General features: G+C 31.9%; 1 protein-coding gene across 2 annotated transcripts; it reads right to left on the minus strand.

Moving 5' to 3' along the window:
- Positions 1–10,489: 10,489 nt before the first annotated feature.
- LOC114727787 (CMP-sialic acid transporter 1) lies at positions 10,490–14,161 on the minus strand. 2 transcript variants are annotated; one of them, XM_028914528.1, is made up of 9 exons: positions 14,037–14,161; positions 13,594–13,677; positions 13,299–13,513; positions 13,124–13,202; positions 12,640–12,809; positions 11,819–12,005; positions 11,536–11,613; positions 10,846–11,033; positions 10,490–10,645 (listed from the first exon to the last, which is right to left on the minus strand). In XM_028914528.1, exons 1-8 carry the CDS (start codon positions 14,085–14,087, stop codon positions 10,887–10,889), a joined length of 1,011 nt encoding a protein of 336 aa, XP_028770361.1. In that variant the 5' UTR covers positions 14,088–14,161; the 3' UTR covers positions 10,490–10,645; positions 10,846–10,886. The 2 variants fall into 2 exon arrangements, with proteins under 2 accessions (XP_028770361.1, XP_028770360.1); XM_028914527.1 differs by having other exon boundaries at positions 10,490–10,750.
- Between the last annotated feature and the right edge of the window lie 419 nt (positions 14,162–14,580).

A 14,580-nucleotide genomic window follows, 5' to 3' on the forward strand; every position in this document is an offset into this window, starting at 1 on the left:
CCAAAAAAACTTTCTCTTTGTCTTATAAACAGGACTAGACGAGTATAGAATTAAAATAAGTTATATATAGCACGAGAAAAATTGCACATGCCGAGCGTAAGTTGTGTCTGAGTCCTTATATAAATTTTAAATACTTTTAAGTAATAAATTTAGGGAATTGTAAAAAAAGACCTTGGAATTGCAAAAACGCAGATAGGTTGACAACTTCACTTTGGGTTTTGACAACTTCAGGGCATATTATTCTTGTCAAAACCCAATGAAGTTGTGCGTTTTTACAATTCCAAGGTCTTTTTTTGCAATTTCCCCTAAAATTTACAATTGGGTATTTTTGAACAATTTATATTTGAATTACACATGTTTTTCCATATATTGTAGTGTAAATGAAGAATGAAATATAGCAGTATTAATGACTTAAAAAGATGAATATTATATATGGGATGGGACGGATAAAAGCAAAGATGCTGGTGTGATTTGTGATTGCCACTCAAGTTGGATGCATGCATTCCAAAGTCAAGCCTTTAAAGTAGGACTGAGGTACTAAATACTAGTAATACATTCTCGGGTGATAAGGCTTTATGGGTTTTCTATTTTATAAAAATTATAAAATATTTTGCCATCAGTACAAAACTAAGTCCTTTCTTCTCCAGGCCTAGGGGTCAAGCTTAGTCCACATTATTGAGGAATATATATATATATATATATATATATATAAAGTGAAATCCATGTTCCTGTTTCTCTCCAGTTTTCTTTTTCTTTTTTCTTTTCTTTATAATTGTTTACAAAATAGTTTAAATTTATACTCCTTCAGTCCTTAATATAAGACATATTAACTAATTTGATTAAATTAAAAAATTAAATAAATTAATTAATTATAAAAAATATGACATATTTTTTCTAAAATATCATAATCATTTTCCTTAATATCCATCCTCCCTCTCCTACTTGATTATGGTTAAAAAGATAAGGATAATTTTAAAAAATTGATAAATATGAAAAATAAATCTTACATTTAGGAACAATATCAACTCAGTAATTAGGCCGTATATTAAGAATCGGAGGATTAATATATTTCTTTAAAAAATCATTAAAACATGGCCATTAAAAATTATTTATTTAGTTTTAACACCGCTTGGTATACGCATGTCTATGTGAAACATAAAGAATTTCAAGAGAGAAATAAGGTATTTGCTTCATAACCATGTGAATAGTACGACTCGTTATAAATTTAATGTTTTATGTGTTAATATTTGTTTTTTGGAGCTGAATTTTATATGTTAATGTTGAAACAAATTATGGAGCCTTCAATTTCAATAGTTCATTTTCATCACGTGAGCACCGCTTAGCTTTGCCGAGCATATCCGGGGAATCTTCTCTATAAGACCATTGACAAACGCCGCAAGATGCTCCAATGCATGAGTTTTCAGACTCTTCATTATGGGTTTGTTTGGACTCACAACTAAAAAACATATTGAAATAAAACTATTCTCATATATTTATTTTATATTTTATATCTGATTATACAATTTGTTACGAAAATAAATATGTGTATGTATAGTGTTCTTAACTTTAACTTCGGTCATGTCTATATGTGCCAAATATAAATTTTCGAAAAAATATAGTATGTTAAAAAATGAAAAAAGAAAAACATATGTATCCAGGATTTAAATTAGGGAAAAAAAAAAGAATAGGAAAAACTGAAAAAAGGTTTTCTATTGCAAATTTTCTCAGTGAGAAATACCTGATAAATATTTATATACAGAAATATTAATACTCTATAAATTTTGTACATATAAAGTATCATTAGTCTAATTTAGGACCTTCTCTTTTTCTCTTTTAATTCATCTGGGTTTTGCTCCAATTGACCGAAGACAACTGACTGCCTTTTTATGTAATCATTTTATTTATATTGAATAAATTTTTTTTATCAAAAAAAAAAGTTTAGGTCCTTCTCACCAATAAAGTTTTCAATAGAAAGCTTTTTTAAAAAATTTCAAAAATAAAAAATAAAATCCATTTAGAGCTAAGGGTAAAGATAAAAGTCGCAAGCTAGCAAGACCAGCCAAATATGCATGCAAAATTTAAAAGTGATTTTAAACAACTATTTGTACTATTTTATAACCCCCAAATAATGCAATTAAAATCTAGAACTGTCATACAAAAATTGGAAAAAAAAAAAAAAGAAGGCTTTTCTTCTATATGTCTTGGCGTTTTTCGATTTGTAGTGGGGCCGTCGTCCGCTTGGGGAACACGTATGGTCCAATCCCAACCTATTTCCTTAATTGAGATTTTTAAAAAAAAATATGTATTTATTTTTATTTTGATGAATTATCGATCTTCTATATATTATGATGCATTTATGATTTTTCATGAACAATTCCATATTCTTGTTATATAGTATTTTAATAGGGAAAAAAACCCAAAATAACCTGAATATACAAATTTTAACAATACAAATATTTGATATCCCATTCTGGTATTGAGATATTTTGAAGATAAAGCTGAAATTTACATCAAACTTTGTCCTATTGTAGAGAGGGTGATTGAGTTGTGATCATTTCAACCTTTGGCTGCCAATTGGTGCCTTTTCAAATTTAATTTATTTAAATGACAAATTAATTATATCTAACCAGTTCTGTGCTTTTTCAATCTCCATGTGCCAAAAAGAAAGACAAGCAGATGCAGTGAAATTATTTGGGGTAACTCTTTAAATCCTTTCCTTCACATCAACAAACTCAGCCCTCGAACAATATTTTTGTTTTGTTACTTTCTTAAATTTTTAATAAAAAAATATAAGAATTAAATAATTAATTTTTTAACTAAAAAAACTAAACAACTAATATAAATATTAAGAAAATTAATTTAGTTAGTTATATGCAACAAGTGTGTGTTAGTTTTCTTAAAAGTTACAAATTTAAAGAACAAAACAGTTTGAGGTATTATATTTAGAACCAACTCTAACTCTCAAACTAGTCCTTATATTAGTGTTTTAAATATTGAGCTAAAAATAAATAAATGATGTCTTGAAATTTCAAATTAATCACGAGCAAACAATTTTAAGTAGCATATGAAATTTTACTAATCCATGGTAATTTGTTAATAATCACAAACTAATCAAATTGCGATGAACCACTCCTAGTATAATTTTGAGATGGGGATTATAGTCTTTGGAAGAGGCAACAAAAGGATGTTTGTTGAACTGTCGCGAGGAGATTGGATAAAAATGGACACAAAAGTTACAAGGGTTGGGACAAAATGATTGGATTCTTAAGTCCTTTCAAGACACTCCTCTAATCCTCATTGGAAGCCAACCACATTGGATTACTCACTCATCCCATAAAACACAAATCTTCCCTGAATCAAGTGCCGCCTCTTGTCATCATTGCATGATGCATTTTTGGAAATCTTATTAGTTGCGCTTTTTCTCAAATTTTAGAAATCTTATTTCAAATTTTCTAGCTTATTTTTTATTTTATTTTGCACAAATAAATAAATATATGCTACTTCTGGTCCTTAACACACGATTTTGTTTAATTTTTATTTTGATTCTAAATATAAGACTCCAATCCACTTTGTCTTTTAAATTTATACATCTTTTCCAATGTAGTTTTTTTAATCATAATAATTATAGCCAATACACTTGATTAGCAAAGATATTTTAGGAAATACAACACCTATTTCTTATAAGTAACTGTTGAAATAAAAAAGACATTGGATCGAAAATATACCGGGTCGGATCTCGGGTCGGGTCGGTCGGGTCTTGTTAACTCACGCTTAAGCTAGACTATAAAAGTCTAAGCTTTTAAGTGCACAGCAGAGCACCTCTTTTGCAAGAAAGAAAATAAGAGAGAGAGATATAGTAGGAAAACTCTACTACTGGAGTGATTTGAACTGATGGGAGAAGCCTCTATTTATAACTTTTGTCAGGGATATTTTGGGTAGCATAAAAATATCCACTGAGTCCATCAAATAAAATCTGAGATAAGATATAATATATCCTTATCTCATAATATCATGATATTTGAACTTAAATCCAGAATCAATCACAATTAATTCTAAATATATATACTTAATATATATTTAATCTACACAATATAAATTAATTAATTTAATATAAATTAATTAGATTTATATCGTAACCGATTGGATATGATTCAGGGTGTTTGACCAAGTTAAACATATTACAATATCGCTTGGATATTTGACTGATATATTCTCTTTATACCCGGTCAAATAATCCGACCCATCAAGGGCGGATCCCAAGCCCAAAATCTAACAGTAACTAATTTAACTTCTTTTTTTAATCTCTTTAAATTAGTCAATTAGCTCTTATAATTAAAATCGTAGGTAGTATATAATTTCGTTATACTTACGAGAAAGGTCCATTGTTTGCTAGAATCCACACATCAAAGCTGAAAAAGATCTGTCATTCTCTTTTCCGTGTATTTTGACAATTTCTTCCTATTTGTATTGTCGTTGTCATCCACTTGGGGGAAAACAATACAATGGTCCAATCCCAACATGGAGGGCTTTTACAACTGAAGCGTAATTCACATGTTTAAAAGACTCTCTTAGAAAACAGACAGACTTTTTTTTTTGAGATGGGATCTCTTTTTGCCTTTTTTGTTTATAGCAAACATACTTTTCCTTGAAAAATCAATCTTCACTGAGAGGGCTATTTATGGAAGATCCTGACAAACAAGAAACCAAGTAAAATATCGTGATGTGGACCTATCATGATATCGGGTATGATTTATAAATTTCAGATCATCCTGACAATGTGTTGATGTGATTTTGTAAATTGTAGTGTTGTTATTTAAAATTACCCATGCGTTTAAACATCAAAAGTAGATGTGCAATAAATGTTTTTTTATTAACTATTTTTATTACGTTTAATTATAATATTCTTATGCCTTCCATTATTGGCCCTTTTATGTGATATAATAACTGGCGAAGTAGCAATGAATTGAAATTTCTGTTACGGCATCACTGTTAATTTCACCTTCATAAAGTATAATGAAATTATGATTTGATGGTAGGAAAAAAATTTCATAACAGTACCTAATTTGAAATTTTTAATTTGAAACCATATGAAATTAACAAAACACTACCTCCGGATCTTAATATAAGATATTATTTGACTTTTATTTTGGTTTTAAATATAAGACCTCAATTTACTTTGTCTCTTATATTTATGTATTTTTTTCAAGGTAATCCTTATAACAATAGTAGTTTTAGTTAAGACACTTGTTTAGCAGGGGTATCTTAAGAAATACAGTATCTATTTATGACAAATAACTAACTTAACTTATTCTTTTAATCTTCTCAAATTAATTAACTAGTTCTTATAATTAGAATAAGAAGTAGTATGTTCTTACTACCTCCGGTCCTAATTATAAGACCCAATTGACTTATTTGAGGAGATTAAAGAAGTAAGTTAAGTTAGTTATTTGTAATAAATAAGTGTTGTCATTCCTAAAATATCCTTGCTAATTAAGTGTATTGGTTAGAACTATCATTATTAGAAGGACTATCTTGGAAAAAAATGCATAAATATGAGAGAAAAAATGGATTGGGGTCTTATAATTAGGACCAAATAAAAAGTCAAACGGGGTCTTATATTAAGGACCGGAGGTAGTATTTCTTAATATCTCGTTTTGTGATCGAGATATTTTGAAGATAATGGTCGGATTCACATCAACTACTTATGCTTTTTTGACCACAGACCCCCCCGACTTTTTCCATGGCACAGACTTTATTCACTTGTTATCATCTTAACATTTGCTTGCTCATTGGCGTTCGTTTTAAGTCGTCAAGCACTTATTGGCCATTCATTTTCTTTTGTCAAGGTGCAGGTACACAAAGCTTAAAAATAACTCGGGTTGGGTCTGACAAAAGAAAACTAACCTATCATAATGTGACAAATGAATATTTGAATCCCACTAAAAGAGTTGTTCACATTTAGTGTCCGATAATGTTTCGAATAGAATTTTTACCAGTAGAAAGATACCTATACTTTAGTTAAAAAAAAAAGCTTAAAAATACCTAAAAGAAAGAACTGAAATATAGAAGTCTTAAGCCAAAGGATATAATTTTAAAATTAAAGAAGTCAAAATTCTTGAGAAAAACTAAATATCTTGGAGCATTCCATCACATTCTTTCGTTTGAAGAGAAGTTATATTAATAGGAGCTTTGTCATATTTGGCCATTCATTTATTCAAATGATAAGGTGATATTTTGATTTTTTTTCAATAGAAAATATATGCCCATATTAATTATAAAAGAACAAAGTGAAGGTATATTTTGATCCGAAAACTAGTAAAATTATATTTAAGTAAAGCTAATTCAATGGTTGCCATCCCTATCTTATTTAAATGAAGCTAATCCTACAAGTGAGCTATACTATTTAAGACCAAATTTTTTTTCTATAAAGAACTTATAAATAGATACCATAAATAGGGCTTTTACAATAAATAAAAACACGGCCAATTTAGGCAGTGGCCAGATGAAAGTAAGGAAAAAACGGATGATAATGAAATCGGACACGTGGAGTAATATAAGTGGGCAAAAATGGATGCAAAAGTTGTGCCGCTCAGTTTGGGACAGAATGATGGGATGATATGGCGATGAGGACACTCCTCAAAACCCAATTGGAAGGCAGCGCATAGGATCACTCACCCATCCCCCATCATATATCCGAATCCTTCGTGGCAGTCTCCTATTGGCTTTCGGTGCCACCAAAAGTTTGTTGCTTTCCTTTATCCGCCTCAAATGTTTTGTGAGATCCCAAAAAAAAATCCATTTTAAATTTAAATAAAATTGAATATTATGAGATTATAAGCCTCTACTTTGTATGAGTATTTTTAACCAAATTTTTTCTCCAATCAATATATGAATCCTGCTGCTTACATTTTAAATATGACACATTCTTACCCTATATTATACATATAGTCCTCTCGGTTTTAGTTATAGGCCAAAGTTAACTAATTTCACAATTTTAAGGAGTAGCAGTTAATATTCTTAGATTTTTAGAAATACTCCTGTGTATTACTTCTCAATTTTTCCTTTCATTAAAATTAATGATCATAACAAAATGTTATTTAAGAATTAAAACATGATAAGAACTTGTTGCAGTGTTAATTAAAAAGGGGCGAGATAAGGAAAAAATTAACTTTATGATGAACTAGGGATTTAAAATTTTGCCTTGTAACTAGAATCAAAGGAAGTATTCACTAAGAAAAATATTTAGGTTGCTGAGATCCCAATTTTTTCAACTCTGCATTTATTTAATTTTTGCCAATTGGGTGGCTAGGAATTCTGACATATTTCTAGGGACATCTTAAGTAAAAAGGTATATTCATTGTTCTTAAAATTCTACGAGATGGATTAATTATATGTTGAAACATAAAACTTTCCAAAATTGCTTTGTATTTGAAACAGAGGTCATATTTGATTTTTTTCCCCCTTTACTCAAAGGTACTATTTGATAATATCTAGCACTTTCGTTATTTTTTCCCCTAGTTTACATTTGGATAGAATTAAATATTCCTCCAGTCCTTAATATATGACACAATTCTTAAATTGATTTTGATCCAAAATATAAGACCCATTTCTTATATTTATCAATTTTCTCTAAATTACCCCTATGAATACTTCCTCAATCATAATCAAGTAAAAGAAGGAGAGGGGGTATTAAGAAAGATGATTATGGTGTTTTAAGAAAAATGTGTCACTTTTCTTATAATTAACTAGCTTACCTAACTTCCTTAATTTAATCAAATTAATTAAATGGGTCTTATATTAAGGATCGGAGGAGTAATGATATTTGGAAAATGTGCCTCGTGTGAATCTATTAAGTATATTATTTAAAAGTAATGTAATTTTATTACAAAATCAATGATTTAATTGATTTTTTTTATCCAAAAAACTCTTAATTGATATTTAACTCAGTTGGTCCATGTGGAGTTAGTTGAACCATATCAAAGAAAAGACTATTTTGCAGGTTCTTATGCTTTTTCTTGATTTTTAATTTGATACACATATGTTCTTCTCTTACAATTAAATCCTTTAATTTTGTTTTGTTAACATGATTAGCCCTTATAATATTGCTAACAGAACAAAATTGAAGGATTTAATAAAGAAAAAGGTTTTGGGTATCTAATCAATTGGGTGCCTAATCAATTGAGAAAAAGTCTAGTGGCCTAAATGATTTCTCCTATTTTAAAGCAAATAAAAGAAGTCAAATTATTCATACATTATATTTATATATAGGATAAAATTCATAAAAATCGACTTAATTCCCAGGTTTATATTATACATAAATATATGTACATTAATCCAATCAATATTTATTGGACAAAAAGAAAACAGAGAAAGAAGAAAGGAAAATAACAAATAAAGAAGCTAGATATTTCAAATGAGGTATCTATGATAGAGAAGAAAATAATGTCTAGTCTAATATTTTGTAAACGTAATTAAATAAATAAAATATCCATATATCAAAAGGTCTATTAACAAGTTCTGAATTGATAATAATAAGTGTTAAACAGTGAAGGATAAGATATGTATTGGCAATAGCAAATCATTTATTAACAAATTACGAACTGGTAATAACAAGTATTAAACAGCCAATAACAATAAATATATTGGTAATGATAAGTTTAATAGTTTTTTTTTCACATCTAATACAAAAGCATTTTAGTCATTTAACTATATTTATAAAAATACAACATCAGACACCACTTTCTTCTTCATCATTTTTAATTTTTAAGTGTCTGAATTAGAAAATTGATAATTTCAGAATTTTTTTCTGGAATTTTTAAAAGAAGAAATATATGGTAGCTAATGAAGTGTGGGCCTCAGTTTTGGACCTTGGATTCTTTTTCGGTTAGGAAGAAGACAGAAACCAAGCAGAAAAGAAAGTGATGGAAAAGTGAGTGCGTAGATCAGGTGAGGCCAGACATGGATTTATGAGGGAAATCAAATCATGAGCTTATTAGTCTCATTCCTCACCAATTGTTTAACGTCCAATGCCTTTATCCTTTGCCATATCTATATAACTTATACCCGGTTAGTTAGTGGCATCATCAACAGTAAAGCTACTTTTTTCCCTCCACACACCAATTAGAGCAAAAAGAAGAGGCTAGAATTGCCCACAAGTTCCCTTTAAAAAAAAAAGGATTGAACAGGAACCCATTCCCAAGTGTATCTTTGTGTTTTAAACTTAAAAAAAAAAAAAGGCAGAAAAGACGAACATAAATGTACGTGATACAAACCTCCATATTTGCCACAACTTTTTTTTTTTGTCAAGAAAAAGGAACAACTATCTATTTAGCAGCAAATGGTCTAAAGTTTGAAAAAGCAATCTCACATTTTATAGATGTGAGCTCAAACTTTAATTTAGTAGACATCTCTTATGCTGAGTGGTTATTTTTTGTTTTTCTTGGCGTCTTTTTTCCTATGCTTTGTTTTCTTCATGCGTTTGCTTGCCCTTTAAGATACCCACACAAAAAAAAAAAAACAGAATTATTTTTACTCTTGGAGAGTGGAGACTAGTTGAGGAATTAGAATGGGTTGAAACTCCAAGTGATTTCACCTTTTATGTAGTAATCTTATTATTATTATTATTTTCAGTTATGGTACGACTTGAAAGGCTTATCCAGAAGCAGAGCACTATGGCCTCGGTGCTCGTGCCCCCAAATGAACCAATCTGCCTCCAAGGATGGTGGAACACGTCACTGCACCGCCCCCATCAATCTCTACAAATTGCTTTGAAGGTGTCCGCTCCTTATAGGCTCATTTTGCAATTTGCTCAGTGCCGTCAATTAAATATGAGAGAGAGATCCCCTCATTATTGAAACCTGCCAACCCCTTCTTGATTTGGATGCATGCTTTCAGATTCCATCCCAAGCCTCACGTGTCCCATTTACCTAATTACACGTTCTCATCCTATTTACGTGTACGTAGAGCTCTTGACTATTATGGTAAACTAAATCTTGTACGGGGAATAATCTGGTAGAGGCCTGCTCTTTCATAAAAATGGAATTTCAAGAAGAAAAAAGGAAAGTTCTTGCATTTTCTATCAATCCCAAATAACATGAAGAGCCATGTACTTGATTAGAGATGGAGATCATTATTATTGAAACATGAAAAGTTTCTTTACATCAAATCAATCCCGCGGGTCGATATATTATTACGGTGTCTCATTCCTTCCTCTTTTGACATTATTAGCAGGCTTGAGACTTGCCCTCCTCAATTATGGCGGTACAAACTCGCAATGCCAGCTCCATTAAATGCGCAGCCTGCTGCTTTCAAGATACCACACATGGAAACTATGCACATTTGTTGAGCGCGAAGCAGAATTTTTCTTCAATATTTCCTTTCATATTTAACCAGATGCTATAGATTGGGCATCCAAATTAACAACATAGAAGTCCAATTTTTCCCACTGATGGTGCCCAGGTACTAGGATAGATATCATTGAATGGCCGCATACTGTGAAATGATGCTATAAAATAAGTGAATTTAAACAGGCCTCGTTGGAGAAACTCGGTAAGAATTGATTATGAGAATCCCAGCAAAGCCAAAAGGAAGTATTAAAACGTGTATACAGCTCCCAAAGCTAGTTGTCCCTATTATACAAGGCTTCCTACAAAATTCATCATCAAGATCAAGATGTGAGAGACTGGGATAAGAATTCGGATGAGAGAGTGCTATGACATTGTCTCCCTGAACTGGCAATGCGACCTGTTATCTGGTAAGTAGAAACAAAAACATCTGGATGTACTCGGGGAACAAGAAAGAAAAAGAAAATAAGTTAGAACTTAGAATTCATGTAAAGCGGCTTACCAACAGAATTATGCATCTTGAATGTCAACGGAGACTTGACATCATGAATGTGATCTTTGATCAACAGTAACTTCAATGCGCTTCTCTTCTTCATCTGACTTTACTGTTAATGGCATGTCTACGAGCATATTGGGCGGGGCAAAATACATGTGTAAAGACATCATACAAATAATAATGCCCAAGAAGAGCTGCAAAGAAAGAGAGAAAAGTAAATCACTATCCAGTGATAGCATGATATTCAGATTCAGCTGGAGCGTGATGTAAGAAGAAATGACAACAAGAGCATTTATAAAGCCATTTGCACATCATGATAAGAATAAAATAAACTTACAGTAAGGGTATTTGGGGCAAATGTTGCACAAAATTTGTGGATAGTTAAAAATAGAGCTTGATCAATCAAGTTTTTGCACTTGATTTAATTATTCATTTTAAAATTTGAACCGGATAACCAATTTTATGGTTGTCTGTCCTTTAAGTGTCAGGAAACTGCTACAGTGCCCTTGCTTAAATTTCTCCCTTTACTTTTAAGATAGACAAGCTCAGAACTAGAGCAACAACAAAAACAGGTTTGCTCATTGTGGAACCCAAAACTCCAAATATTCTGCAGAAATTTGATCTGAGCTAAAAGCATGGACAAGACGAGAGAGCATAAAACATTCCTGAATAAAGAAAAGGTCCATGGAAATTTACCTGCAATGTAGGCTTGAAATTGAAGAGGAATATTGATAGTACCATTGTAAGGAGCATCGCCATAGATGTCGCATAAACCTAAAGAAAGCAATCAACTGACAATTAAGGGGACACGGCAAGATCATCAATACTCAATTTGTGCCATATTCAAATTACTTATTTTCTCGCAAAGAAATAAAATTACTTTTGAAAGATGAAAACATCAGACGAGTAAATGAATTATGTGCACAGCACAACTGAGGCCCATAAAAAAAGGGAGTCTCGAGAGAGCCAGAGGAGATACCTTCACAATATTATCAGCAAATTTCATTAACCATGAAACCAAAAGACCAGTAGACCCTAGGTTCAATACTACCATCCAGGTAGTAATAGTATAACCATTGAAAATACGTTGCCAAAATGGTCCATTTTCAAATCCACCTCTGAAATCATCCATAAGAAGCCTTGCCATATTAAAAATAGCACCAAACCTGGAGAAAGAAACTCCAATCACTGTCTAGTTAGTAAATGAAATTAAATAAAAATAAAAATCATCATGTTTTAGTGGAAATCCTAAGTAGTGATTAAGAAAACCCAAGCTCACTACCATTTTATCCTGACAGACACAGCAAAACTATGCTGTTAGAAATCTCACCCATCTCTCTAAAAATTTAAAACTAAAACCCCAAGATCAGTTCCGCCTCTAATTGGTAAATTAAAGCCTCGACCCTGCTTCACCAAAAGGTTATATGTTTTCAATGATCACTTTTAATTTATAGCCACATCCCACACCATGGCTCCAATCCCATTAAAACATGTTTCTAGGAATCAAATATAAGCATAGTCTACAAAGTAATAACCCAAGTAACTAGCCACAATAGGCATATAAATTAAGATTTCTACGGAAGCACAAAAAGCCCCAATAATTTTCCATTTTTCCATTTCAAAGTGTAATTATTTCTTATTGAAGTGGAAAATCTGAAAAAAAAAAAGTTATAGTAGGGGTGAAGAGAGAAAAATGAAGAAGAAAAAGAAGAAGTTTGAAAGATTAGCGGACTCATGAAAGCACTTGCATGTGTGAGTAAGTAAATGTGTCACGTGAAAAACGCAAGAAAGAATACCTACGTGTACATCTGTACATTCTGCCAGTATAAGCTGTCATTGTTTTTCTTCATCAAGAACTCAGTGTAAACACCAGCCAATGCAGAAAGACAAGCAGATAGAACTCCTAACACGTATCCTTGAATTGGTGCCGATAAAAGGGAGTCACATGAAGCCTCTCCACAGCCCCTGACCTACGTCAACAGAAAACAGTAGGGCTCCCATGTCAAGAATATTCCATAATGGGGCTAACATTTTAAACCTAATATTCAAAAGAGCAAGTGTCTCTGTGTGAGGAGCAAAAGAAAGAGAAATCTTCGTATATAGTGATGAAGGGATTTGTAAGTATTTACTTGCTAATTATTGAACGAGATGCCTTCTTAAATTCTAGTATCTAATCCTCAATTTTCAGTTTATTATATACTTGTATAGCAAATAGTGCATAATCAAAGATATCAGCTTATACAATTATACGATGGATTTGTAAAAAGCTATTTTCTTTTGGCACCTGACTTGTGGTTGTCCCAACAGCCAGTAATACAATTGCCATCCACTGCAGGTTTGAAAGCCTCCTTCCTAAGAGCAACCTGAAAAAATTATGTGATATAAGCAACTTCGGAGGAAACAAAACACATCCAATACTGATACAATCTTTAGACTGCGGTATCCTGAGGAAGAAGCACCTGAATAGTATTCCAGTAGTAACAATCTTTAGATTGCCCATTATCTGATATGTTGATGTATCCACGTAAGTAAGGGTAGCAAATTGAACGTTGTTGTGAATTAGATATATAATAGATGGGACAATGTATAAAGCCACACTCTTCCAGTCCATAGTCATTTTTGGCATAGGTGACTTGTGGAATTCCTTCCGCAGTAACAGACTTGATACTGCAAGCTTCATGTTAGCAAAATCAAATGTCAGGGATAAAGTAGTAATGGTAACAGATTTGATAACGGTCTTCACGGTGATTTTACCTTAAAAACCTCAGCAAGAAACGGGACAGTTGCATAATCATACTTATACCCTCCATTGCTCTGTGAGAGTGTTGTTAATATTCCCTGCCACAAGAAACGACCGTAATCAAGATAACATCTCAGTGAATTTGACGAGAGATTACCAAAATCAAGAAAATCCTCAGTGAAGTTTGGGATTTTAATGGCCAGCAAAGATTCAAAGATTTACTATTCTTGACCAATCAATTTTTTCTTCCTGAATGAATAGACCACAGTGCACTTTTTACAATCAATGCAGTTCGTGATACGGGATTAGGCGTAGCTAAATCACGAGATATGGACATGAATGTAAGGGATTTAAAACAGTAAAGGCAATGGGGAGAATTGTCGGTTTAAAACGTTAATTAGTGATAATACTGATAAGGAGTTGAAAGAAAGAAAGAAATCGTTCGCTCTAAACTGACCTGAGAACTTGTGAGAATGGTGAGAAGCGTGGCGACGAAGTACCACCGCATCTTCCTCGCCGTCTGAAGCTCTGAAATGCACAGAATCGCCGAGTTGAAAGTGAGTCAAGAATTCCAGATTTGGCACTAAAACGCACCGTTCCGAGGTCTATTCCTTTTTTTTTTTTAAAAAAAAAAAAGAAATCGCCAAGTGTCAACCCATATAATTTTGAGATCATTCTGGCTCAGGCCACTTAACTCCAACTTGTAGAGTTACTTTATGCACAGTTATTTTTTGTATAACTGTTAAAATTTGAAGGAGTTACTTGAGTGTTTAAAGTTTGGATTAATTGTTTAATTAACATTTAGTTGCTTGGATTTTGAAGAAAACTTAATTAATGTTAGACCAAATGTCACCGTTTAGGACCGAATTCATAAGCACACCGTCGAAACTCGCGGGAAATGTTTGCGCACGGAACAGCACATGCAGGATCCCCGGTCACCACCACGAGGGACCAGCTTCTACAATTTGGTAATTATTTGGGCACCCGCATTCCCAAAGATT

The sequence above is a fragment of the Neltuma alba genome, unplaced genomic scaffold, assembly GCF_004799145.2.
Source record: "Neltuma alba isolate B1F8T4 unplaced genomic scaffold, ASM479914v2 tig00012508_pilon, whole genome shotgun sequence".
Taxonomy (NCBI): Eukaryota; Viridiplantae; Streptophyta; class Magnoliopsida; order Fabales; family Fabaceae; genus Neltuma; species Neltuma alba.

Bases quoted from the DNA above. Each gene is read 5' to 3' on its own strand.
- LOC114727787 (XM_028914528.1), bottom strand. From the start codon at position 14,087: ATGCGGTGGTACTTCGTCGCCACGCTTCTCACCATTCTCACAAGTTCT. The intron at 12,810-13,123 runs GTGCCAAAAGAA...CTGTTGACGTAG, and splicing joins TTGGGACAACCACAAGTCAG to GTCAGGGGCTGTGGAGAGGC. The intron at 11,614-11,818 runs GTATCTCCTCTG...TGCTTTCTTTAG, and splicing joins TTGCTGATAATATTGTGAAG to GTTTATGCGACATCTATGGC.